Genomic DNA, 25,995 nt, shown 5'->3' with positions numbered 1-25,995 from the left:
ATAGAAAAAGTGAATAATCATGTACATATAGAGGATTTGTCTTTGAATCTAATCACAAAGAAACCTTCTAGTACTTAAATTAACGGTTTAATTAATCTTCATAGTACTGGATAAAGGGTCAATCAATGTTCGGTAGATGCTATTGATAATGGTGACATGCAAGTATGGAAAAAGGTGGTTAAAGGGACATTAACCGAATCAAAATTAGGCGTTGACCTTAGCAAGAGAATAACTGTGTGCTGTTTAGGTCTCAGAAAAGCGAACTTCGTGTCGGTTAAGTTACAATCTTACAAAAGCTGCAAGTAATGTGTAGTAAACCCAACAAAGCAATAATGGAATGTTGTGTCAGAAGTACCCTACTTGTTGACACATATACTACAAGAGTATTATGGGTCATGACGCTGGACCCATGAAATTTAGCCACATTAGAGCACCCACATCAATGGACCCTCTATTGGGGTTCATTTTTAAAATTTTTATTATTAAATTTTTTTTCTTTTTCTTTTGATTTTTAAAAAAAAAAAAAAAAAAAACTAGACCAATCGCGGACCGCCACGGCACGTGGGACCCGTGCTACAGTGATAAACTTTAGGAGAGAGGGGTTCAGCCCAGAGAGCTTTAGAAGAGAGGGGTTCATGGGATTGAATTATTTTATTTTATTTTCCTTGATTTCTGTGTGAACTCCCCCCATAAACCATCAATGCTGATGCTCTTAGTGTAGATCAACCCGAATTCGACACGTTGAGCCAAGGACGAAACATTGAATGTTGAAAAGTGGAGAACAAACGGTTACCAGCCGTAAGAGCATCCCGTTAGTTGGGTTCAAGTTTATAATTTTTTATTATTAATTTTTTTTGTTTGTTTAAAAAAAAAATAAAAAAATCGAACCAATCGCAGGCTATCACGTGTCGTGGGGTTCACGAAATAGTGATGAACTCGCGGGACGCAGGTTCACTGGGGAAAACTGAAGAAAGGCAGGTTCATCACTATACTTTATTTTAATATTTTTTTTTTGAGAATCTGTGTGAACATCCCTTTATGGCGGTCCGCGATTGGTGATAAACTCGCGCATATTCACTAGGGAGAACTAGAAAGAAGCAAGTTCATCACTATTTTTTATTTTAATTTTTTTTTTTTGGGAACCCCCCTGGTCAATTCATTCATTGATGGGGGTGCTCTAACTGATCATCACCCCCAAATTCGAAAATGATTTATGAAAAATCATTCCTCTATTTTGATGATTAGAATTAAAGAGTCGTTTGACAAAAAAAAAAAGAATTAAAGAGTCGTAATTGGTTTGTCACATTTGTTTATGTTTCCTTCCAAGAGTGTTAATGTTGTTTGCTAAATAATGTAATTTTATTTTGAATATTAACTTAGTTTTTTTTTTTGGAACACCACTAGAATATTAACTTATCTTTCAAAACTATAAAAGCAACCACTCTTTTTTTAGCGCAAAAAAAAAAAAAGTGGTTGCTTTCTTTTTTATGTTGCTTGAATGTAACTGGATGGGATATATGGTACAGTATTGTCTTTATTGCTTTGTTGTGTCTATTTTTTTTAAAACTGTGTCTATATAATTTCCTGTCTCACTGTCTAAGTTGCATCACCAAGTGAAACAACAGTGAGTTAGCTTGAACTCCACGTTCTTCTGAGAAGAAATTATTTTCTTCAAATAAAAAATCCACAAGAGAAATAAAAAACAAAAAAAAACAATGCAAACTGCTATGGATAAGAGAATAGAAACAGTGAAGTCGAGATTCAAGAGGGTTTGTGTTTTCTGTGGAAGCAGCAGCGGAAACAAAGACTGTTACAGAGATGCTGCCATTGATCTAGCTCAAGAGCTGGTTCTGTTGTGTTTGTTGCCTAAATGAGAGTCTTGAAACCTTGTAATGGGCCTTGATTTTTTCTTCTCTGTTCTGTGGAACAGATTGAGAGGAAACTGAATCTTGTGTATGGAGGAGGAAGCATTGGTCTCATGGGTCTGGTCTCACAAGCTGTTCATGAAGCTGGAGGTCATGTGCTAGGGTATGTTACTTAAATCAATTATTTCTTCACTTCAGCTTTGTGCAAACTCACCACTTAATGATCTAACATTGTTGTGTGATTTGCTTCCATCTTGCTTTTCTTTTGTGGGTTAGGATCATACCAAGAACTCTTATGGACAAAGAGGTGGGCTTAGACTACTTTTTTTTTTTGCTTGAATGAATACTTAGTGGTCATGAGAATGTCTCTGAAATGTTATTTTGTTAATAGATCACCGGAGAAACATTTGGTGAGGTAAGAGCTGTGGCTGATATGCATCAACGGAAAGCCGAAATGGCAAGCCACTCCGATTGTTTCATTGCACTACCAGGTACAAAATAACTAAGTATAATGTTATCCACTCAAAAACAAGACTCATTTGTAATTGACTTCTAATTCCTCTATTCTTATAAAATTAATATTAGGTGGGTATGGAACATTGGAGGAGTTATTGGAAGTAATAACATGGGCACAACTTGGAATCCACGACAAGCCTGTAAGTAAAAAAGAAGACACTTCACTTTCTACTACTTATTTCTCTCTGAATCACTAATCAAAATAAAATATTATGAAGTCTTGATTTTTTGTGTTTCCATTTTGGGGGGCAAAAACACTGCAGGTGGGATTGTTAAATGTGGATGGTTATTACAATGACCTCCTCACTTTCATTAATAAAGCCGTTGATGATGGCTTTATCAAGCCATCTCAGCGTCACATCTTTGTCTCTGCTCCTAATGCCAAAGAGCTTGTCCAAAAACTTGAGGTGGGTGTGCCCACCAAAATTCTGCTTTGCTTTTCTCTTGAGACAAGACTTTTTGATTAGGAAAATGATAATTTGTTTTTTATTTTACTCAGGCATATGAGCCTGTGATTGATGGAGTCATATCAAAATCAAAGTGGGAGGTTGAGAAGAAAGTGCAACATCCACAAACAACAAGTTGTGTTCTGTCCTAACACAAGCATTCCTACTGAGATTGCTCTTTAGACTTCTAGAGTGTCTTTATGTATCCTACCCGTATTATGTTTATCATCCAAAAATGCTTAATAACTGAATCTATAGTCTATTCACTCCCTTGTTCATATCTTCAAGTGAATGTTTTTGGTTGTATTATTTTTTACTGTTTCTTCACTTTTATCATAGTAATACATTTTCAGAATAATTCATATATTTCAAGGTGCTTCTATGATTCATGTCATGTAACATGACACCTAGATGCAAAAAAAATCCTCTTAAGCCTTGGATATTCTTGAGATAAATGACGTAATGAAAAACAACATGGAGATAGTTTTAAACAGAGGCTTTTCTGCAAATTCAAATCATAGTTAAGGCGTGGTTTATTTAGAAGAAAAAAACAATGTCTTGATAATATGGGCCTATAATTGATTTCAGGCCCATTAACAAAAAAAGAAAAGGCCCAAAATGGTGAAAGTTTGGTATCTTCTTCTTCGTGATGATCGAAATGGGGGAGAGCAAACTAACAATGGCAGTTCCTCCACTTCTCCTCCTCACACTCCTCTCCCTCCCTTCTCTTCTCATCCACGCCGCCATCTCCGATGCTTACCCCACCATTCCCGGAACCGCTCCGATCGACGGAGGTTTCTCCGATGAACTCAAACCCATCCGCCGTGAGGTCTACGGCGAAGGCAAAATCTTCGACATCAGCCACCGCTACACGCCGGAGATGCCGGCGTGGGAGTCAAAAGAAGGAATCGGACGGTTTCTATGGCTAGCCGCGAGCATGAAGAACGGGTCGCTCGCTAACAACTCCGAGATGAAGATCCCGACTCACACTGGGACCCACGTCGATTCGCCTGGACACGTGTACGATGAGTATTACGACGCTGGGTTCGATGTAGACTCGCTTGATCTCCAAGTCTTAAACGGTAATTGACTCTGGTTCATTCCAGAGGTCTTACCTTTGTGATTTGATCGCTCGAGTTTGATGTTTCGTTTGTAGGTCCTGCGTTGTTGGTTGATGTTCCAAGGAACAAGAACATAACTGGTAACTGAACTTGTCTTTATATATATTACTATTTTTTAAAAAAATAGTGATTTTAAGACTACCTTATGATTGTGTAGCCGAAGTGATGAAGTCTCTTAACATACCAAGAGGAGTCCGTCGTGTGCTTTTCAGAACATTGAATACTGACAGGTAACATCAGTTAGAGATCCTCATTAAATGTTAAATTGGTCAACTTTATCTTCCAAAAAAAATATTACAGGCGTCTGATGTTCAAGAAGGAGTTTGATACAAGCTATGTCGGATTCATGAAGGACGGCGCACAATGGTTGGTAGACAACACTGACATCAAACTTGTTGGTAATAATCAAAATTATCTACGTTTTTGACATCATTCTTATGGTGGTTTCTTTCTAAGATGAATTTTGGTGTATCCATTGTCAAAATGTAGGGGTTGATTATCTATCAGTAGCTGCATATGATGATCTGATTCCGTCCCACCTAGTATTCCTAAAAGGCCGAGTAAGTAAAAGCGTTATCCTAAGTTTAAGTAGATGAATCCTGAATAACAATAAAGATATTGATAATGAGGGTTATATATATAAAACTTTGACAGGAGACTATACTGGTGGAGGGATTGAAGCTGGATGATGTGAAGGCAGGAGTCTACTCTGTTCATTGCTTACCTCTAAGACTTGTTGGAGCAGAAGGGTCTCCAATTCGCTGCATCCTCATCAGTTGATTTCTTCCTCCAAAACTTGGAGTTGTCTGTATGCAAGTTAACCTTTCGTATCTTTACTTCAAGATCTTATGCTTGACAAAAAAAAAAAGTAAAATAAATAAGGAAACTTGGCGAGGTTGCAATCCAATTAGGAAATTTCATTACTTAAAATTTCCATATCAATACCAAGACCGAAAAATTATAAAAAAAGAAAACAAGAAACCGGATAACATCAAAAGATTTTTTTAATTTCCCTAATCGTATTCATATAAATAGGGAGCATTATAACCTCAAATAACACACCCGAGAGGATTCAAAAACCCTAGACACCAAAATCAAATCAAAGATGATGGAAGGAGCATTGCAAAGTGTGAAGGCCTTCTTGAGTGCATTGGCATCACAATTAAGAAGTTTGATCAAGGACCAAATAGATTCCACTACTGCCAATGTAGCTACACTTTCTCAATCCCTTAAAAACTTTTAATTAAGAAGACATTCCATAATTACAGTGTTTTGACGTGTATTTGTGATGATCCTTGTCAAGACCAGCTTAATGATTGATTAAGATTTTTTTTCTTGGACAGATAAACCAAGTTAGAGAAAGTATGACAGAGGCGCTGGTTTTATGGGAAAGGTTTTATCAAAGGATTGAAAGGATTGAAGAGGTGTTGTCAAAGATTTCATCTGATGTTCAGCTTGGAACAGAGAAGAACGTGGAGGAAAGGTCTGAATCTTTCCAAACCATGGAAGTAGTGTTGCCTTGTAGACGTGAAAACAATGATGAGGAGGAAGAATCAGAAGTCGATGATCTCAACAGTGCCATGGGATCTTCAAACCGCATCCAATTAGATTCCATTTTCCAAAGACACGGCAAAGTACGAAGTTGCCGGCGAGGTTGTCGATATATCCAAATAAACGAGAGCTTATAATTGACTTTGTTCACTTAAAGCATGCCGTAGGTGTCTAAACAAATTTATAAACTAAATCATCTGATTTTTTTATATTTTGCTGCTGATTTTTTATATTTTGCTGGTGGAGACCATTTTTCTAGTATTATATATTACCATCAGAAATTAATAAGATGTTACTCTCCTCTTTTTCCTGTTAATACATTCTTATATTCTATTCCTTTGATGTTGATTGATCGTGTGACCAATCACAATCGTTATTTACCATCAGGGTCTATATAACAAAACAAAACAAAGCTTTTAAAATCAGAAGTTCAAGTATACGTACTCCACTGCTACTTTCGCTACAAAACCCAAGATGACAACCGGACAGAGGAGATTGGCCCGGCAACCAAGAAAAGAAAACAGATGGTCGTGAGAGCTGTCTCAAGTCCCAAGCCGAGAAGAAGTGATGAGTACTTGGAGGCAAACCGATAGATAATGCCTCCTCTGATCCTCTGAAGCCTCTCTCTCCATGCGACATTCTGGAAACGGTTGATCCGTGTGAAGACCGTCTGTGAGAAAGAAACAGATTCGAGTTATTACACAGAAGCAAGAACATGATTCACTAATGAAGATCCAGGTAAGCTTCTTACGAGATAGGTCCATATGTGAAGGATGGCTAGTCCAATCTACCTATCTTGGACCGAGAAGAAACCAGGTGTTTCGTCTTGCGGCACTAGTGATGGGATGATGACAATAATGTCGACAAGGAGGACCAGCAATGTCTCTGCCGAGTTCTGTGAATCCATTTTTGTCAGTTACCAAACTGCCAAGGTAAGCTACACTCTCTCGATCCCTTAAAGCTTTAATTAAGAAGACATTCCACAATTAACCGTGTTTTGACATGTCTTAATGATGATTTACTCTTTTCTTAAAGGCTTTTTAAGTGATCTTGTCAATAAGATAGCATAATGAGATTGATAAGATTTTTTCTTGGTGGCAAGATACACCATGGTATGGAAAGTGTGACAGAGGCCCTGCTTGTATGGTGGAAAAATATTCTTATATATGAAAAAAAAAACAAAGCTTAAAAACAGAGACCATGCATATAGTTACATGTATTGCATTACAAACATTGATTTTCTTTTTGTCTCCCTCTATGGTTACTACATTACACCCCCAATGAACAATCACATCGACAGGTTTTGAACCATTTGTTTCTTCTTTAAAAAGAATCTTTTGAAGCTCACAAGATGATGTAAAACACATTGTGTATCAAGAATCCAAAAGATCATTTGCCGCTTCCTCATTTGCCGCTTCCTCGTTGTCTCTTCTCTTCGAGCTGAGAAGCTTCGTTCAACATATCTGCTGCGTCGGTGTTCATGTTCAGCTTCGCTAACGCCACGGACTGCATGTAGAAAGCCGTTGGCCAGTCAGGATACACGCATTGCGCTTGCATTGCGTCGCGCAGCGCTGCGTCTGGTTGATCGCATAGTAAGTAGCATAGACTTCTCCGACCGAATACAGTTGGTGACACCATTGTTCCTACGTCGATAAACTGCTCAAAAAAGCAAATGTATGTAAGCCAAAAAAAGTTCTAAAAAGATACAAAACTAACAATGTTAATAATACCTGTGAGTAACAGTCTATGGCGGTTTTGAAATCTTTCTCGCGGAAAGCTTGATCACCACGTTTGCGTGCGTCAAGCATGTCTTTCATCTGTTGGGTCCATTCTTGGAAAGATAACTGAAGTCCATAGAAAATCATCAGTGAGTTACTTTAAGAATTTAACCACTTTTTAATGCGTTGTAGTAACTGAAACCAAAACTATTATAGGCATGCGGTTTATAACCGAACCGAACCTGCATAACCAAAAAATTTTGGTCAGTTCGGTTCAGTTCGGCAGGTTTATAGATTACTTTTGGTTTGGTTTGGTAATCGGTTAGTTCTTTAAAAAAAAAATTGTTAAACCAAATTTCGAACCGAACAAGCTGAACTAACCGACAAACCGAAATTATCCGAATTTAAATTTTAACAGAAATATAACCGAAACCAAAAACTTTCGTTAATTTCTTAAAATCAAACTACCCGAATAACAAACTTTTTTCGGTTCAATTCAGTGAGATTTTGATCGAACCAAACTACCCGAACCCGAATGCCAACTATTATGTACTGACCTCGTTTGTCCCTTCATCGTCTCTGTAGTGTGTCATGACCAAGATCTGATGAATAGCTGTGAGATCCATTCTCGAGCAAGCCTCACCTAACGGCGAAAGTGGCCTCTGTGGCGTCGAAGGTGCCTCCTCGTGCTTCTTTATTCCAAGCATTACATAAGAAGGAACCTGCAAATCATATTTTTTAACACTTTAGAAGATGAATATAATAACAACTCGGTGAGATTCAAGAACTCGGTGAGATTCAAGAACTCGATTCACACTTACATCTGATTTAGTTTGCAATGGTGCAAGCGTTGCCACAAGATCTTTGGTATTAGGTCTCTCTCGAGGCTCATACTGCAAGCATTGAGAGGCGAGTTCTACAACTACGGTAGCTTCTTCTGTTGAGAACTTTCCTTCGAGGTGTGAATCCATCAACAGAATAATATTCTTGCCGCGTATCATATCCAGAGCCTAGAAGAAGGAGGTACCACTAAATTATTATAACAGAAACTTATTATCTACTTGTATATGACATGGACATTATCTATCATGACCAAAACAGATGATAGAGAAGGAACTTACATGGCTTGGAGGGATGTGTTTGCCACTAAGCAAATCAAGAAGCACAGTTCCAAAGCTGTAAGTAACACTTTCAGGTGTCACTCTTCCTACAAACACAAACCACGCTTAGTTAGACTGCTATATAGATACATAATCAAAGACAAAAGGTATTAAACTAAACATTTGCATATAATACTGATTGATAACAAATTGATTTACCATTTCTTAGATATTCAGGTGGTGTATATGCTAGGTTGGTGCTATAACTTTTACCATCACGACTGTTCTTCATCAAGCCGAAACACGAGAGACGAGGATCACCATCCTACAACATTATTTCAAAAAATTGTTATAAAAATCACCTAAGCATGGAATAAAATGTTCAGAAGAGAGCAATACCTCATCAAAGAGAACCCTGTAAGCATTTAAATCATGGTACAAAGGACGACCCTCTGTGCTACAATAATCCAAAGCTTCGGCTATGTAATATCCTACTCGCAACCTCATAGCCCACTCAATCGTCTGATTCTCCCCTGTGAATAACAAAACAAAACAAAAAACACAACGTGATTAAGGAAAGTTTCCACTTTTAGTACTATAACACACAACGCGATAAGAAAAGTTTCCACTTTTAGGATTATAACATAAAAACCATAATACAACCTTAAAGATTCACTTTAACAGATTCATCACTCTAATGGGAAACAGATAGAGAGAGAGAGAGAGTATTACAATGGAACAAATGCTTAGCGAGTGTATCGTTAGGCATGAACTCAGCAACGAGAAGCCTCTCGTCTCCGTCACAACAGTAACCAATCAGATTCGCTAACCGGTTATGTCTGAATTTTCCAACACCCCATGCTTCTTCCTGTGACAAAATTCAAGAACACAGATTTCAAAAACAAAGACATGAACATAAACAGATTAATCAAGAATGTTTTTTATATTACCGCGAATTGTTTAGGATCAGGCCAAGCCATCTTGGTGAACTTCTTGACGGCGATCCAACGGCGGTTCTGAAGCCGGCCTTTGTAGACGAGATTTGGGGCTTTCTCGCCGCTTTCAGACACGATGTTGTCGGAGCTGAAGTTGTTTGTAGCTGCTTTGAGGTCGGAGAAAGAGAACTCTGAGAAAGACGGGATTCCTCCTCCAGCTACACCACCAGCTCCGCCGTTGTCAGCCGTCGTGGCGCCGCCGCGGTGGTTTTGAGTCGCTTGCGGCGGTTGAGCTCCATCTTTCCCGAGCGGCTGGTGTTCATCCGAACACAAGGATTGGCAACAACCCATTGAAATTTCTAAATCCTTTTTTTCTCACGACAGAAACAAAGCGAGTCGGAAAGTGTTTCTCTTTCGCTTCTTGTAATAGAGAGAGAAAGAGAAGAATATAGTGGTGGAAAATTAAAAAATTGGAATATTTATATTTTTTATTTTTCTCTTTTGTTTGTCTTGTTTGACTCCTGAGGTAAGTTTCTAATACGGTGTCTCCTTCTTGTCAATGATAACATGCCACTTCAAAATTAAGTTGAAATTAACCCAAATTATGGTTATAATTTTGAAGTTTGCAGTGTTTTTTTGGGGGTTTATAAACTGTTTTATCTTTAACCAATGGATTTGAATATTGAAAAGCCAAAGAAACAGAAGAAGCCAACTTCTTTTTGTGTGTATATTATATACTACTATAATACAATAATAAAAATGATTCGGATGTTCAATGATATACACTTTGTGGTACCAAAAGAGATTTTGGGAAAATCACATTATTTGCCAGCTCAAAGTGTTTGTGATTGGAGTGACTTATCATCGACCATTTCTACTTTTTCTTTCTCCATTTTTTTTTCTTTTTTCCAGCACAGTCGATTTTTTTTTTTTTTTTGCGCCTAGTTCTAAGTATCTAGTTATTTCAAAAGATTCGTACTTGTATAGTGTAAAGATAGGTGTGAAGAAAAATGTGGAGTTTGGAGAAAGTTGACTTGTGAAACCGTGTGATATTTAATTCTGATTCACATGTTTCTTTTTTTTTTGCATATCTGTTTATATTTCTGGATTGTTGACGTACCTCCTAATTAGAGTAATGTCAGTTTAATTTCCATTTGAGTATTAATTACTCTGGTCCGAACGAAATTACTACTTTTATGCATAAGTCCTACAAAATCTTTTTAAGAAGTTTTACTCATAAACAAAAAATGTCAAAACTGAAAAGACATTTTCGTTGTCATTTGGAACTCTGAATGTGTACTATACCATGGAAACCACATAACCTATTATGGTTAAATGTTCAAAATCGTATTCATTTGTTAACATCTAAACTGCATACTCTAGATTACCGAAACTGAGTTGAATATGGTTGTGTGGTGCTTTTTGATAGAGACCTCTAGACTAAAAATCCTGTCAACATATGGATCAGCTTTCAAACATTTATTTTTTACTCGTATACGATATACATCATACTATTTTGAGTTTTGTTTGGTAACCTTGAAAATAGTTTGTATGTTCTTAATTTGGATGACCGGCGAGAAAATAGTTTGTATGTTCTTAATTTGGATGTTTGCAAATGAAAAGTATTCTTGAAATGTTTCTACTATTTACCACCTTTGGAGGTTACAATAGTCGTCTCCTGTGTAGAAAAGGCAAAGAGTGAAGTGATCTAAAGATTCTCCAATGTAATTGGCTTTCTTTGTATGATTAGATGCTCAAGCACTATCTCCAGTATATAATAAACATTCATCATTAGCCTATGGTTGGATCACAACAATAACTTCTGGAACTTATTCTATTCATGTTATCATTTTATTTAAGATTTATTATTTTACAACAAACAAACACACACGAAAAAAGATTTGTCACACGAGACGTCAAGTTCACGCTAATCATGTTTGGCACGGCAACACAAAGTCGTTAACTATTGGCGCAGGCACTGATTGAGAAAGAATGGACCACTGTGTTTAGTACTACTATTAAAAGTTTCACGTGATCAATGTTTAAGGCTGGTCAGGTTAATGATTGGTAATAGTTTGCAACTTATCACAAAATGATTACATATTTTTAATCTTATGTTAAAAGAAAGAGAGACTTGCCTGCTACTAACCTTCAGATTTTACAAAATAATTGTTGAGAACGCTACCAAAAGTTTCATCCTAAACGTCTTATGTATACACTGCCCTAATTTAATAACCATTAGGCTCAAACTAATATCTGCAACCTGCATCATATGTGGTAAAGTAAAACAAGTCATCAAACCTTCCTCTAAACCATCCGGTTCAAAGCCTTTCTGCACTAAACCGCATCTATATAAACCCAACATTTGGCAGTAGTCTCTCTACACGGTTTCTGCCTCCTCTTAGATCATCATCATGATGTGGGCTCTTCTTGCCCAAGTCTCAGATGGTTTTCTAGTATACCAAACCGTATAGCCCAGTGTTCCAGCATTATTGCAAAGATCTTCCTCCTGTTTTACTTATTAGTCCTCATCCGACTCAACTTCTCTTGGAGCAGTTTCTTCTTCAGCACGCACCAAGAGATCATCATAAGCCCTCACAGATTCACCAGTGAATCTCTCCATAGCTTCAAAAATCCGCTGCAAGCTCCCTTGCAAACTATCGTTGCTAGTATCACTCTGGTAGACAGCGTTCCCAGACAAAGAAAGACCATCACCAGGTGCCACCAGAACCATCTTCTTCTCCAGCGCTTGAATCTCTCTATGTATCCTCTGCTCCTCCCTGTCCATGTTCCTAACTCTCTTCTCCGCATCCCCCTGCCCCATCGCCGTCGTCTCCAACCGATCTTGCTCCCAGAGCTGAAGCACGCTCGTGGTGAAGCTACGCATCGCCTCGATAACTTCCTTCTCGGATATCCTGTCCAGAGCTTGAGACCACTGGTTGCATATCACAAAGATCGGTGGGGCTCCGATACGACCAGGTGAGAAAGGAGCGATGCCGTCTGGCGTCTCCTCGGGCTCGTAGAGAAGACACTTCATGAGCCATTTGTTTAACTCTCTCACGTAGCCTTTCTGAGCGCTGACCCAGCTAGAGAATCCTAGTATCCAGTTAATAAGCTCGTGTCCTAACAAACTAGTTGCTTCTAGATGCTCTTCACCGAGTTTCTTGCTTGCTCTTATGGGACCTAGCCCTCGAGCTTCCCTGATGGCTTGAGACTGAGTTTGATGACACTCAAGCATTGCTTTCCACATTCTTGTAAGCCTAAGAATAAAACAGAATCAACATTTTCAAAATGTAAATATGTAACAAATTTTATAAACTAATTGGAGAAATTTTAGTTGTATATTATTTATTTTATGTAGCTTAATTAACATTATTATAACTGTTTTATGAAATTTATCTTGCTAATAATTTGGTTTATATTATAATCAGTATAAACATAAACATGTGGAGGCAAAGCTTTTACCCTTGAATCAATGCATTAAGTTGCGGCCATAGATCTTCGTCTCTAATCTTATTAATCGTCACAGAGATTTTATCAACAACCTGAATCGCAATCCTTATCTTCGTTGACATGTCTCTCACTAGTTTACGAGTTGTGTCTACTTTGGTAGCTTCAGCACCTCTTTCATCCAAACGCTTTAGCTTCCTTAGCTTCTTCTCGTGAGCCACGCGCAACTTCTCCTCAGCCTAGACAAGAGTATAAAGCTTAACAAAAAGAACTGATCACAGTGTTTTAAGACCAAACATTACCTTCACTTCATGGTAAAGCTTCTTCTCCCATAGATGAAGCTTATGCAACGTGGAAGAAAGATTCCTCGACCTTGACGCAAGTTCTTCCTCGATGTCTGCGTAAGTAGGCGGCGCAGTAACAGCAGCAGCAGCAGCAGGAGCAGAAGAACCTCCTCCAGAGGTAGAAGGTAGCGAAGGATGTAACAATTTAGAAACTGCAAAGAAAAAAGTTTAAACCTTTTTAAATTAATCTGTTTGCATAAAAGTTGTTTTAGAGAGGTTATTATTACCATGTTTACGACCGTAAGGATGCTTCCCCACTTCAAGCAGCTTAGCGATCTCGCTTCCTGACTCCGCAGCCTTCACGAACTGAGTCTCAATCTCTTTAGCGACCTCGTGCACCGCACGTGGCCCACCTCCTCCTCCACGTGGCGCCGCAGCATTGCTCCGTCTCTCTTCGTTGCCAGCGTCTTCAACAACAGTCTTCTTCTCAACAACGTGAACTTCGTACTCCACGCCTTTCTTCTCCACCGACACGCTCGGCCTACTCTGATACATCGCCGCATCTCCGCCGCCGCTAGTGCTGGCGCCTGATTTATCGACAACCGGCGGCGGAGACGGAGAAGTCAACGGAGGCTCTTCCCTGTACACGGCGGCGGGAGGCGGTTGGTTATTACCACCGCCGCCGCCGCCGCCGCCGCCGGCGAACTTCGGTCTGCCGTGAACTTCCTTAACAACCTCGTACTGCGAATCGTCCTCCTCCAGCTCCGGTATACCTTCTTCCTCCCTAAGCTCCCTCGAGTCACGGCTCGGAGTGTACGGAGGGTAGTAAGTATCGAACGGATTCAAAAAATCCCAGCCGTTGGACCTAGGCGGCGACGGAGGAGGCGGAGGCGGTTTTGAACTAGCACCACTCGAAGAAGAAGAAGAACCGTAGTAACCGGGTCCGGGTCCGGTATTTGAGTATCCGTAATAATTAGGAGGATATGGATTGTAAGATGATGATGATGATTCACCTTCGTAGACTCTTTGAGGACTGCTTGGTCTTTGCTCATAGATCACTGAAGGAGGCATCGATTTGTTCTTCATGTAATTCATGTGCATATAACTTCCTCCTGAGTAAGCAGGAGGAGGAGGAAGCTGCTGCTGATGATGATGAGTCATCATTTCCGGATTCGGGTACGGGTTATAACCCGGTTGTTGTTGTTGTTGGTCCATGTAAGGTTCGTGTATCGGGAAATGGTTTAGATGGTGGTGGTGTTGAGGAGAGAGGTGATGTAAAGAGTCCGAATCCAAATCGAGGTGGCCTTCTTCGTCATAGTCGGAGTCTGAATCCGAATCGAATTCGAGATGACCCGAATCAGAACCCGAACCGGAAGGTAGCTTTGCTTTTTTAGGGGATTTTTCTTCTTCGTCGGGGTCGCCTTTTCTGTGAGGAGGGAGGTTGAGTCTCGGAGAGGCACCTCCTTCGCCGTTAGCGCCGCCGGAAGCGATGAAGCGGTGGTGGTGGTTGATGAAGAGGTGGAGCGAGTGGCCGATTCCTCTGAGCGAGTTGGTGTACGCCACGTGGGATTCGGATAATAGGTAACGCTGATGGATGGCTGCTTCTAGGAAGGAGCAGCGTTCGCGGCAGAGAGCAACCGCCGGGAGATCGTCGAGCTTGGAGCTTGTACAGCCCATTTCAATAATTCAACAAAAAAAGAAATTAATTTAAAAAAGAGGAAAATAAAACAGAAAAAAAAAGAAAGAAAGAGGAGATTTGAAATCTGATAAGAAATTAAAAGGGAAGAGAGAGAGAGAGAGAGAGAGAGAGAGAGAGAGAGAGAGAGAGAGAGATGGAAGGTAGGTGAGAGGAATTGGAGATGGAGGCGCATATGGGGTAAAGATGGTGTGGTTTGATGGTGATAGAAAGAAAAGACTTGAAGTGATTGTTTTCTCGAGAAAGTATTATTTTCGGTTTTAGGCCTAGAAATTGAAAAAACAAAAAAAAAACGAATGATTTAGCTCTCAAGAAAATAAAATAAAATAAAAATAAAGATAAATAAAAGTAAGAACAAAAGGAAAAAACAGCAAAGGACTGTGGAGGAATCTTGCCAGCACCGAGATTTTCGTCTGTTTCTCCCATTAGATGAGTCGGTGTTTTTTTTTCCTTTATTTTCTTTTTCTGGTAATTAATCACACTATTAATCCTTTCATTTATTAACCGAGTTTTCGAATATGAAAATTCTTTTAGGACAGTACTTTGAGAGGTTCGGACAGAAGACATGGATCTTAAAAAAAGATACGGGTAGTACTTCTGTTCTCTTAAAGTTTAGTAGAAGTGTTTGGCTTTAGGTTTGACGGTAACTTTGACTCGTTTTGACCATTTTTGTTATATATTCTCCAAAACACCCTTGGTTGTAGTCTTTAATTACGTAACGACAGTATTTGATTTGGACAATTTAAATCGTAGTATTATTGCATGATGGTAACGGATAACGTAAGGGGAATTAAATGAGGAATGTACAGCATTTGTGTGTTTTGAATAATTTATTGATTAGTTACTTTTAAACCGTGTTGGTTTGTGTGTTCAAACTAAAGACGTAACTAAATGGATGTTGTTACCAAAACAGAACTTCAGGCTTCAGGTGTGATTGCTAACGTCGTCAGGGTGGTTATTCCTCTCTCGTTGACTAGACTTTTATTTTTGTTTTATCGATGCGTTATATCATCTGAATGTACATATGTATGTTGTAGTGTGTATGATACATTAGTATAGCTAAGGTTCAATACAAATTTAATTGCAGGAGTCAACCCTATATTCCAGGTTCAAATGTGAAAATATTAATTCTTGCATTGCTAATTTATAGAAATTTTACATTATATAAAACCTCAAAAATACATTGATACATGAAACAGATACATAAATTGATGCTTTCGAGCTCCAGATATGCATTTCAAACTCCGGTTTAAAACATCGGTGATGTGATCCATACAGTTTCGGCAAACAAATGCAAAGAATTATTATCGAAATCTTTGAGTGTGATTGTATTGCAGTAACTTTTTACTCTACTTTTTTATTTACTCCAGCTACCACTAAAAATATACCAATCAGGTGAAGCTTATTTTTTTATTTTTACTCCATTTACTATTTAGAAAGTGGAAAACACACACTTAATTTTACTTTATACTCCCTCTGTTCCGGAAAGTAATCATTCTGTTCTGGAAAGTAAGATTTTCTAGAGTATGCACGCTTATTAAGAATTTAATAAATATTTATAATTTAATTTATTTTTTACTTTATTATACATTTTCCAATAACTTTCCACCAATGAAATTTAATCAATTCAAATATTCTCAATTAATGTTCCTCAAAAGTATAAAAAAGTACATTAACAATATAGAAAATCTATCTTTGTGGAACAAGAAAAAAATCTAAAACATCTTACTTTCTGGAACGGAGATAGTATTATGCTAGAGTAATAATGTTTCCACTCATTTTTTCTTTTCTTTCTTATTTTCACCATTTTTATTTTCCACCTATTTCCACCTTTTTATTTACTTCTTTTTACTTCAGCTGTATCCAATCACACTTTGTTTTAAGGTGTCATTTTAGCTTTTCTCAAAAAGGGGTCATTTTACCATCACGTGAATATTGCGTCCATTATGTTACGCATATTTGCATGTTAGCTATAAAAAAATGCAAAAGACATGTTTCTTAAAATATCCTATATCTCAAATTGACAAAAAAAATCCTATATCTCAATTCTATCAAAATTAAAATTTTAAGGATAATAATTGACAAAAATCCTATATTGTTTAACCGGAGTCGCACAACATTACAACGATTTTTCCTTTTTAACTTGTCGTCGACTACTAAGGATTAACAGTCTAGAACACGAGTACGCACATTGGCACAACAAAACAAATCACAGGTCAACTGCGGGATAATGTGGTGACGCGAGTTTACAGCACAGCGTTAAAACAATCAAACAATGACCCGGCAGCATGAATTAGGACACATAAGGATACTTAGCATCGAAGCCTTGTAACAGTTATCCAAATGTTATTTACCCAGAATAACTTGGTGCTGAAGCAATCCCTTTTATTCTATTTTCTTTTTGCTTTTTTAACGAACTCTTTTTACTTTGCATGTTTGTCTTCTTTTTTGGCCTTTTTACTGTATGCTATATATCCTTTATCGCTTGGAAATCTGGTGAGACAATCAAAAATCGGTCTGTGTTGTACCGCATATGCATGGTAACTGTAAATACAAAATACAAGTAAAACTAATCTAAAGATAAAAAGCTTCTAACCAAGTGTTAAGATGTTTCAATAGAAAATAAGTTGATGCATGCGATGGTTTACTTGTTTTTTTGGAGACGACGTCCATATGCATGGTGCGTATAAATATCGTAGATTGCAAATTCTAGATTAATAACGCTTTGGAACATTAGCGTGGTTTTACCAACGATAGCGTGGTCGTAGATCAGCTCATTGGAAAATTGGTCAATGTGCGAATAACCATCGAGTTCAATAAGAGTTGGTCATGTACATGTTTTATATGACAAGTTTATAAGTTCTCCCAAAAAGGAAAATCCTATTCAGTTCCAAAAAAAAAGGATGATCCTATGGATTTCAACACGAGATGTTCCATATACTTTTCCACAACGCATTTGCTATTGTCAATTTTAATAGTCCATTAAGCAGACAATATCTACTCAAACAGTGGATTCTTTGTATATCGACCGATCTTCACAGTTGAAATCGTACGGGGAATGTAAATAAAAGTCCACTTACTCCCGTCAATAACATATAATTCAATAATATTCATGTTTTACCTGAAATCTAAAATAGTTGAGATCATATTCTAACAAAAAGCAAAAGCAAAATAGATATCATATTCTACTGTCATGCCAAACTGTTTGACAAATGTCCAAAATCTTAGTGATGTTAGGTGCAAAATATAAGATCAGGCCGTGTTGATTTAGAGGTATGATGTTTTGAGAAATTTACTTTGGTCCCCTGCCCAACTTCAATGAGTCAATTAATTGTTGCATTTTAGGGAAAGCGTGACGAGGTAAACTTTATATAGTATACTTGTAGTGTATGTAAATGAAAATGTACAAATATATAAACGAGGGGAGTGCTTAAAACTACAGTAATAAAGCATTGAATTTAATGCATTGTGACGTCGTCTTCTTCTTCTTGTCCCTTTCACCTTTTTATTTTCCTCGCTTTCTTTAGTTTACTAGGTTTAAGCTCAGCACCATTTAATTTTTTCTGGTTCTAAAGTCTATAATTCTATATAACAGTACACAGGAAATTGTCTCTGTGTTAAAGCACATGACTTCTACTGTTATATAGACTAGAACCAGAGCAAATTAACCGAAATGCTTCATTACTTTATATTATAAGATAATTCTATAACGTAACTATAAAGTTTGTAGCAACACTTTGTCATAATATATAAAAGATTATCTCGGAGTTATAAATGATAATTTTTAGTCAAAAAACAAGTTGTTGTGACTGATTTATTCTAAGAGACAAAATTATATACAAGATTTTGCGAGCTTTTGCTGAAACAGTACTGTTTACACATGTTCACAAGTTGACTTCTAAGAAGGGCCACTGCAGTGAATCCATATCCTGTAGAAAAAGAATAGCCTCAAAGCTACTCGAAAAATAACAGTTGTTATCCCGAAGGTATCTTATTTGAGTTTTGACCACATTCTCTATACTCAAATTATGAAATTACTATGCAACATTATTGACTGATAAAGTTCTGATTTATTTATACTTTATGCAATAGTAGATGCTAGTGACAGATTAGGCCGTGTATATATGAATAAATGAGTGGGAGAAACAATTTAGTATGATACAACGATACAACTATTCTATTTCCTCTGCTATTTAGTGGGTTTGGTAGTTCTGGTCAGTAAGATATAGTGTTATTAATGTGATGGTCATTAATGGTAGCAGATTTAATTTAGGGTTTATAGGAAGAATAAACAAAACACGGAAAAGTCTTTGAAAGATGGGGAAGAATTCGGCAGGCACAGAATAATTGGGCGACGACGACAGGTGACATGTGACACTCATTTCACTGGTGAACAAAGGTTCCTTATATAGACAAACTTTTCATTTCATCTTTTATGTTAGTATTTAAATATGAGTATATAATAATAATATATAGTCTTAGGTCTACCTCAGTACCACGTCCCACTAATTTTTGTAGTCATTTTGTGCATGCATTCCAACATATAGATTTCAATGAGGAAATATCGTATTTTCTAGTTGAATTTAGTCAGGAATGGTTAGGAAAGAGCTTTTTCCAGCTGTGATGCTACAGTTGAATTGAAATCTAACTTAATACATGCAAAAAAAAAAAAAAATTAAGTGGTTGTAGTTGAGCAAGCTGCATTTTGCTAAATTTTAATTCAATTTATTAATTTGTTTGTAATAATATACAATATTTTAATATATTCCAAAGATGTATGTTATTTTCTTAACTTTATGAAATAGTATTATGTTTTGTGTTTCAAAAAACTGCACATGCACTATAATTTTGAGGTCTTATTTTGTCAATAGAAACCTTCAATAATGAAAATGATAAAATATCCAGAGAGCATCAAGTGTTGTGAACCATAAGGGAAATGTTTCAATGGCTGTAAATATTTAAGTGGCTTGCTGTAACTTTCTTTTTTAGCAGAGGTGGCTTGCTAGCTGTAACACTACAAAAAAAAAAAAATCCTCTTCTACATTGGGTTATATTCTCCTAGAAAAGATTTAAAAACAAATATTTATTGGTCCAGTGGTCTCTCAAGTTGGGAGATAAACTAAAACTAAAGTCTAAGCTTTAGATATGATAGGGAAACTATGGAAATATGACCACTTATCCACTTCGGTTTTCCTAAATGATTTTGTAGATTTATATCAGAATCTTTAAATTAGTATTTGGTGGAAATCTTCGAACCAACACTAGTTTTGCAATCGCAATCGCAACCACAGTGGATCGATGATACATGATACATGTCAAGTTAAGATTGATATAATTTTTTTAACAAAATTCAAGATTGACATAATTAGCTCTTTCTCAAAAGGTCAAAGACTGATATAAAAATTCCAATAATTTAATATTTTTTTCCAGTGAATATTAAGCTAAAATGAAAGTAACGTAAAAAAACAAATAGTTACAAAAATCAACATTACTAAATAGATAAATATTCTAATAAAAAAATCTAAAAACATGAGTATATTCCTGTAGTGGAAGCTCCCTAGTCTAGTAGTTTGACTAAGGGTTCATTAATGCTTCTACATTAAGAGGTCTGGAGTTCAAACTCCAGAAAACACAAATTATGCAGATTATAGAGAAAAAAAGATTACAAGAGATCTTCAGCACGGTGCATGGCGTATCATCGAACATGGATCTCAAAAGGCGGTTCAAAGTGATGCAGTCAAACGTGCATTTTTATATGATGGTAGAATTATCGGTTATAGAATCATCTATGTAATATTTTTTATTGTTGTAATAGCATAATTATTCAGACGTTAAAAAAGAAAAAAAAAAGAGTATATTCTCGTATAGCCAACTAAATAGAAAAAGCTAGGTCTTTTCCTGTAAAGTAAAAAGGAAATAAGCGGAAATTTAAACTCGAAAGAATCGCTTTGACTTTCTTGTGTTCCTCCTTGGTGCCCATGTTTCTTCTCTCAGTACTTTTTTTTTCTTTTCGTTTAGACCTTATTTGTTTAGATTTACAATACTATTAGAAGAAATACGTACAAAAGTGATTAAATATATATTAAGCATAGTTAACCTATTAAAGTCATCTATACAGCGATAGTATCATTTCTTCTTAAGTCGATTCATGTTGATCTCATTTTCAGTTATATTATACGACAGTTTCTTACTTTCTTTGGCAAAAGGGTGAGTTTCAAGAGCTCATGGATTATTGTTATTTCATAGATTGATTAGGTAATAATCAGTTTATAAATCGTTAAAAGACTGTTCAAAGGATTTCATTAGAAATCGTAAAAGTTATGGACGAAAGAGTAAGAAAAAGAGTAAATAAATATTTATGCGAAAGCTAGGTCAAACGTAAGGAATATTCAACAGAAGCAAATGTTCCCCACAATCGCTAAATGACAATTAACAAAAAGGTATATGTACATACTATAAAGGACTTGTCTGATCTTGCTCTGAATAACATTCATTGGATTTATCTTCCCTCTCTGCCACTAGGGTATTATAGTTGGAGATCACTTCACTCAGCATTCCACTAGAGTATTATAATTCGACATCCAAGTTGAAAAAGAAAACAATCTGAAAATTTATAAACAAACGTACCATTGGCAATTTGGCATGAGCGTAGTGCAATGTATCAAATTATCAATAATGTAGGCCTACTATTTGACTTTTTATGGTGTTAGTTTTTAGCTAACCCATTGTCAGTTGGTTTATTAAAAAATGGAGTTCTAGATTTTTGGTTCATATATATATTTTACATCTTCATTAGATCAGGTTTGTGATAAATGAAGTATTTTCTCATGCATAGTGCTAATACTCATTCGATTACAAAAACTATACTTTAAGTATGGAGGTCGATGTTGAGGTAGGCCAAAACAATTAGATAATTTCCAATGTATTATTTCATTACTTTTTTCAAAATGGAATAATTTCATAATGGCATTGGATTTTATTGTAATCATACTTTAGTTTAGAGTAAACTTATTTTTTTATTCCATTATAGAACAAAAAAATCAAACAAGATTAGAGCATTTTTTACTCTAAAATAGAAAATGAAAATAGAGTTAGAGAATAAAACACAAAATGTATGTAAATGTGGTTTAGGTTTCACGTTATTTGCTTTTTCATTATTTTAAACTGTACAATATCTATAAGATCCATGGAAGATTAATATTATAAGACATAGACAAGACAACCTAAATGATGATCAACCACTTAACCCTGTGATTAGGTTCCACAACCGGTTTCCTTCGTGTTTCTCTCTGCAATTCTTTTCCAGACTTTGATTTGCATTATTGCATATACGTAGTAGTATAATGGTACTATCTCAGTGCATTGTACTGTATTTAGATGTTTCTCTCTGCAATTCTTTTCCAGACTTTGATTTGCATTATTGCATATACGTAGTAGTATAATGGTACCATCTCAGTGCATTGTACTGTATTTAGATGTATACGTATTGCGTTACTAAATATTAATTTGCGTAATTCTAGATCGAAAGCAATCCGAAAAAAGAAAAGATTTTAGTGTGAGCTTGAGAGAATAGGTCTTTATAGATTTTTTAAAACAATGATTTAACAACTAAGCCACGTTTTGCAAACACTAATTAATTCTCAGCATCAAAGTGAATTTGCTGGTTGAAAATTGATTATTTTTGGGCATTATGGATTTTTTAAATTGAAAGCAAAATACTTTATTACTAATAAGTGAAAGCAGATTTCAATCATAGATAAAGAATGATCTCGTTCCACTTGCTAGGCACTCGAGTAACATAGAGACTTCCCTGGCATTTATTTGTTCTTTACCATTCCTTTTTGCAAAAAATAGACAAATAATTAGTTATCTCACTTCAGTCAAAATAACAAAAACCAATGAATTAGAGAAACACTTAAAAATGGAAAAATTTACAACTAACAAGAAGTTGACAACCCTGATTTCTAACAAAAGGAAAACAATAACACAACTACAGAGGATGGTTCACAAAAGTAAATCTCATTTTCTTTTCACCTGCTGGCTTCTCCTGAAGACAACAAAGAATATGTATGGTAAGCTACATTTAAATTACAATAATTCTCTTTAATTTTAAGAAACAATACAAAAAACCATTGAAGAACAAAATATGCAACTTGGTGGTCTACAGAGATTTCTACTAGATGAGGAATTGCCCTGTTGGTCCAAGCCATAAATCGATTTTCTTATAGTGTGAAATTATTAGTTCTACATGTGACCACGCAGATATGAATCTATTGGTTACGCTCCATTTGAATACTCAGAGAAAAGATCTTATCGCTCGATGAAAATGTGATTTTTAATAGTGTTAGATCTTATCAAGACATCACAAGGTCAGAAACTCGGAAGTAGATGTCTGATTGGTTGGATTATGCCTTTAGATCCTTTTAGTTTCTTCAGTATCTTACAAAGTACTTCTCTAGAGTCACCGAGTCCCTTCTGATCCACACCTAAGTAGATAAAACTAATTATACTAATTAAACAATTAAACAATAATAATACACGCGCGCGTGAGAGAAGATCTGCGTTGAGAACATCGTTTGCTCCGACTCTTACCATCGTTTCACCACCAAAAGAACCCAATCTCCGGCGATCGGAAGCGAGAGAGAGAGAGAGAGAGAGAGAGAGAGATGAGCAGTACAGCAGGGAAGATGGTGACTTCAAGATCCGAGCTTGAATTGGATCACCCCAACATCGAAGATTACCTTCCTTCCGGCTCCTCCATCAACGAGCCTCGTGGCAAGCTCCGCCTGTAAACTCTTCTCTCCCTCTCCTTTGTATCTCTCTATGTGCGTTTGTTAATGGTAGCATATGATGATTTTGATTGAATCAGGCGTGATTTGCTAGACATTTCTCCAACGCTCACTGAAGCTGCTGGTGCCATTGTTGATGTAATGTCTGATGAGTTTAGCTTACAAAGTTTTAATCTTTTTATTGATTTATCTTACAAAGTTTTAATCTTTCTTGATTTATCTAAGCATCTCAAGTATAAAGATCTTTTTTTTTTTGTTGGGTAGGACTCATTCACTCGGTGTTTTAAGTCGAACCCTCCAGAGCCTTGGAACTGGAACATCTACTTGTTTCCTTTATGGTGCTGTGGTGTTGTTGTTAGATACTGTCTTCTCTTTCCCTTGAGGTTTGTTTGGTTTGGTTCTATCTTAAAGTTCATATTTTTAAGCTGTGTGTTGGACTGATGAGGAGTTGATTGTTTAAAACCTGCAGGTGCATCACTTTAGCTTTTGGATGGTTTATTTTCCTTTCAACGTTTATCCCTGTACACTCTCTCCTGAAAGGTCAGGACAGGCTGAGGAAAAAGATTGAGGTAGGTGGGGTTGGTTCTCTGCAGGGCCGGCCCTGAGATTTTAGGGGCTATAGACGGTTTAAGGAGGATTTCAATAATTTGGGGGTTTGAATTTTTTTTTACAAGTTTAGGAGCCTCTATATATAAACTTTTTCGAAAATTTTGGGGGCTTGAGGGGAACTTTTTATCCGGTTTGGCCCAGGACCGGCCCTGGTTCTTTGTGTCGTGTATAATCCTCTGCTTTGTTGATATCTTGATGTTGAAATTTGTGCTGTTACCAGAGAGTCTTGGTGGAGATGATATGCAGCTTCTTTGTGGCCTCATGGACAGGAGTTGTTAGATACCACGGGCCACGGCCTAGCATCCGTCCTAAGCAGGTTCATGTTTCCTTTTATAAGTATCTATCTCCTTTGATAGTTTTATTGTACTTATGCTTAATTTTTTATGACTGGGGTGTGTTAAACAGGTCTATGTTGCCAACCATACTTCGATGATTGACTTCATCGTCTTGGAGCAGATGACTGCTTTTGCTGTTATAATGCAGAAGCATCCTGGTTGGGTTGGTAAGTGAGTCTCATTGGTTTTGTCTTTGGTGCATTGTTTTTTAAAAGACATGGTTTGACTTTTGATGCTTTTATAATACGAAGGGCTTCTGCAAAGCACAATATTAGAGAGTGTTGGATGTATTTGGTTCAATCGTTCCGAGGCTAAGGATCGTGAGATTGTAGCAAGAAAGTAAGCATGATATGTTTCTTTTATCTCCTTTGATCTACTGATATTAATCATGGGAAAATGAATCTACATCGTTCAGGTTAAGGAACCATGTTCAAGGAACTGACAATAACCCTCTTCTCATATTTCCTGAAGGGACTTGTGTAAATAATAATTACACTGTGATGTTTAAGAAGGTATTATGAACCCTTACTTTGATGTTTTATGTTAATAGTTTCTGAGTTGCCTCATGACAATGTTCAGGGTGCTTTTGAATTGGACTGCACTGTTTGTCCAATCGCCATTAAATACAATAAGATCTTTGTTGACGCCTTCTGGAACAGCAGAAAGTAAGGGTGTTTTCTTTATGACTTTCTTATCAGATTCTAGCTAGTAATAGGCACACTAGTCTTTTAATTTTATATATATTGCATAGTTGCGATTGTTCTGGTTGCAAAGACATGAAGTTTTTTTTGGAACATTTCTAACAAAAGGTGTTGCATGATCTTTGCAGACAATCATTCACTATGCATTTACTGCAACTCATGACATCGTGGGCTGTGGTGTGTGAGGTGTGGTACTTGGAACCCCAAACAATAAGGCCTGGTGAAACAGCAATTGAGTTTGCAGAGAGGTAAAACACAATATAACACACTGAAGTTTTTCATATGAAGATTAAGCATGACATTCTTTTGCGTTTTAGTAGTTGGTCTAACATTTATGAGATCCACTTTGTTTGATTCTCACAGGGTCAGAGACATGATATCTCATAGGGCAGGTCTCAAAAAGGTTCCTTGGGATGGATACTTGAAGTATTCGAGGCCAAGTTCCAAGCATAGCGAACGCAAGTATGTGTTATTCTTTGAATGTGTCTTGTCATTATTCTCTGGAACTAAATGAATCACTGAGAACTTCCAGTAGCAAAGTCTTTGCATTAATGTCCCCCTATCTGTTGTGTACGCTCGAATTCCTAACAAGACTTGGTGATGATTTGTCTTTCTTTAAATTCACAGGCAACAGAGTTTTGCAGAGTCGATCCTGGCTAGATTGGAAGTCAAGTGAATGCAAAAGATCATTTCATGTTTTATGTTTTTTTTCTTTCTCTTTTTACTTGTGGTGTTTCATTAATCTGCTAGACAAGACAAACTCATACCTCTTGTGCTTTTAGCTCTCTCTGTGTATCAATACATTACACTTCTGAATTCCAGCAATAATGATAGTTATGATTCATTCGCTCTTCTACTTGTTGCTAGTTTCTCTGGTGG

At 36.7% G+C, this 25,995-nt stretch overlaps 5 protein-coding genes and 1 pseudogene across 5 annotated transcripts; 4 read left to right on the top strand and 2 right to left on the bottom strand.

Moving 5' to 3' along the window:
* The first annotated feature begins 1,561 nt into the window (after window positions 1–1,561).
* Window positions 1,562–3,675, top strand: LOC106374187 (annotated as a pseudogene).
* LOC106375265 (cyclase-like protein 2) lies at window positions 3,463–4,842 on the top strand. The gene is made up of 6 exons (XM_013815134.3): window positions 3,463–3,909; window positions 3,984–4,028; window positions 4,106–4,178; window positions 4,249–4,346; window positions 4,438–4,508; window positions 4,603–4,842. The coding sequence occupies exons 1-6, from the start codon at window positions 3,477–3,479 to the stop codon at window positions 4,726–4,728; spliced, it is 846 nt and encodes a 281-aa protein (XP_013670588.3). The 5' UTR covers window positions 3,463–3,476; the 3' UTR covers window positions 4,729–4,842.
* A 92-nt stretch (window positions 4,843–4,934) lies between these two features.
* LOC106375267 (microtubule-associated protein TORTIFOLIA1) lies at window positions 4,935–5,802 on the top strand. The gene is made up of 2 exons (XM_013815135.3): window positions 4,935–5,155; window positions 5,292–5,802. Exons 1-2 carry the CDS (start codon window positions 5,054–5,056, stop codon window positions 5,634–5,636), a joined length of 447 nt encoding a protein of 148 aa, XP_013670589.1. The 5' UTR covers window positions 4,935–5,053; the 3' UTR covers window positions 5,637–5,802.
* Window positions 5,803–6,643: 841 nt separating this feature from the next.
* Window positions 6,644–9,706, bottom strand: LOC106375264 (serine/threonine-protein kinase BSK1). The gene is made up of 9 exons (XM_013815133.3): window positions 9,268–9,706; window positions 9,050–9,185; window positions 8,717–8,850; window positions 8,537–8,642; window positions 8,339–8,424; window positions 8,039–8,227; window positions 7,775–7,939; window positions 7,230–7,343; window positions 6,644–7,155 (listed from the first exon to the last, which is right to left on the bottom strand). Exons 1-9 carry the CDS (start codon window positions 9,601–9,603, stop codon window positions 6,904–6,906), a joined length of 1,518 nt encoding a protein of 505 aa, XP_013670587.1. The 5' UTR covers window positions 9,604–9,706; the 3' UTR covers window positions 6,644–6,903.
* Window positions 9,707–11,313: 1,607 nt separating this feature from the next.
* On the bottom strand, window positions 11,314–14,944 carry LOC106375263 (protein ALTERED PHOSPHATE STARVATION RESPONSE 1). The gene is made up of 4 exons (XM_013815132.3): window positions 13,274–14,944; window positions 13,005–13,198; window positions 12,718–12,941; window positions 11,314–12,512 (listed from the first exon to the last, which is right to left on the bottom strand). Exons 1-4 carry the CDS (start codon window positions 14,661–14,663, stop codon window positions 11,774–11,776), a joined length of 2,547 nt encoding a protein of 848 aa, XP_013670586.1. The 5' UTR covers window positions 14,664–14,944; the 3' UTR covers window positions 11,314–11,773.
* Window positions 14,945–23,153: 8,209 nt separating this feature from the next.
* Window positions 23,154–25,967, top strand: LOC106375261 (glycerol-3-phosphate acyltransferase 9-like). Its single transcript, XM_013815130.3, has 12 exons — window positions 23,154–23,470; window positions 23,552–23,609; window positions 23,736–23,854; window positions 23,941–24,040; window positions 24,301–24,396; window positions 24,486–24,582; window positions 24,667–24,754; window positions 24,831–24,927; window positions 24,995–25,080; window positions 25,245–25,364; window positions 25,480–25,578; window positions 25,744–25,967. Exons 1-12 carry the CDS (start codon window positions 23,349–23,351, stop codon window positions 25,790–25,792), a joined length of 1,131 nt encoding a protein of 376 aa, XP_013670584.2. The 5' UTR covers window positions 23,154–23,348; the 3' UTR covers window positions 25,793–25,967.
* Window positions 25,968–25,995: the final 28 nt, after the last annotated feature.

This window comes from Brassica napus, chromosome C1, assembly GCF_020379485.1.
Source record: "Brassica napus cultivar Da-Ae chromosome C1, Da-Ae, whole genome shotgun sequence".
Lineage (NCBI taxonomy): Eukaryota > Viridiplantae > Streptophyta > Magnoliopsida > Brassicales > Brassicaceae > Brassica > Brassica napus.
Note: the sequence above shows the minus strand (reverse complement) of the source record. Positions and strands in the feature narration are given on the sequence as shown.

What these genes read in the sequence shown, in the direction of transcription:
- LOC106375265 (XM_013815134.3), top strand. Translation starts at nt 3,477, where the DNA reads ATGATCGAAATGGGGGAGAGCAAACTAACAATGGCAGTTCCTCCACTT. An exon ending in AGAACATTGAATACTGACAG is followed by an intron (nt 4,179 to 4,248) that starts GTAACATCAGTT and finishes AAAATATTACAG; the next exon opens with GCGTCTGATGTTCAAGAAGG. An exon ending in TAGTATTCCTAAAAGGCCGA is followed by an intron (nt 4,509 to 4,602) that starts GTAAGTAAAAGC and finishes AAACTTTGACAG; the next exon opens with GAGACTATACTGGTGGAGGG.
- LOC106375267 (XM_013815135.3), top strand. Translation starts at nt 5,054, where the DNA reads ATGATGGAAGGAGCATTGCAAAGTGTGAAGGCCTTCTTGAGTGCATTG. An exon ending in TAGATTCCACTACTGCCAAT is followed by an intron (nt 5,156 to 5,291) that starts GTAGCTACACTT and finishes TTTCTTGGACAG; the next exon opens with ATAAACCAAGTTAGAGAAAG.
- LOC106375264 (XM_013815133.3), bottom strand. Translation starts at nt 9,603, where the DNA reads ATGGGTTGTTGCCAATCCTTGTGTTCGGATGAACACCAGCCGCTCGGG. An exon ending in CTGATCCTAAACAATTCGCG is followed by an intron (nt 9,186 to 9,267) that starts GTAATATAAAAA and finishes ATTTTGTCACAG; the next exon opens with GAAGAAGCATGGGGTGTTGG. An exon ending in ACGATGAAGGGACAAACGAG is followed by an intron (nt 7,344 to 7,774) that starts GTCAGTACATAA and finishes TATGGACTTCAG; the next exon opens with TTATCTTTCCAAGAATGGAC.
- LOC106375263 (XM_013815132.3), bottom strand. Translation starts at nt 14,663, where the DNA reads ATGGGCTGTACAAGCTCCAAGCTCGACGATCTCCCGGCGGTTGCTCTC. An exon ending in TCCTTACGGTCGTAAACATG is followed by an intron (nt 13,199 to 13,273) that starts GTAATAATAACC and finishes TTTTCTTTGCAG; the next exon opens with TTTCTAAATTGTTACATCCT. An exon ending in CTTAATGCATTGATTCAAGG is followed by an intron (nt 12,513 to 12,717) that starts GTAAAAGCTTTG and finishes TTTTATTCTTAG; the next exon opens with GCTTACAAGAATGTGGAAAG.
- LOC106375261 (XM_013815130.3), top strand. Translation starts at nt 23,349, where the DNA reads ATGAGCAGTACAGCAGGGAAGATGGTGACTTCAAGATCCGAGCTTGAA. An exon ending in CGTGAGATTGTAGCAAGAAA is followed by an intron (nt 24,755 to 24,830) that starts GTAAGCATGATA and finishes TACATCGTTCAG; the next exon opens with GTTAAGGAACCATGTTCAAG. An exon ending in ACACTGTGATGTTTAAGAAG is followed by an intron (nt 24,928 to 24,994) that starts GTATTATGAACC and finishes GACAATGTTCAG; the next exon opens with GGTGCTTTTGAATTGGACTG.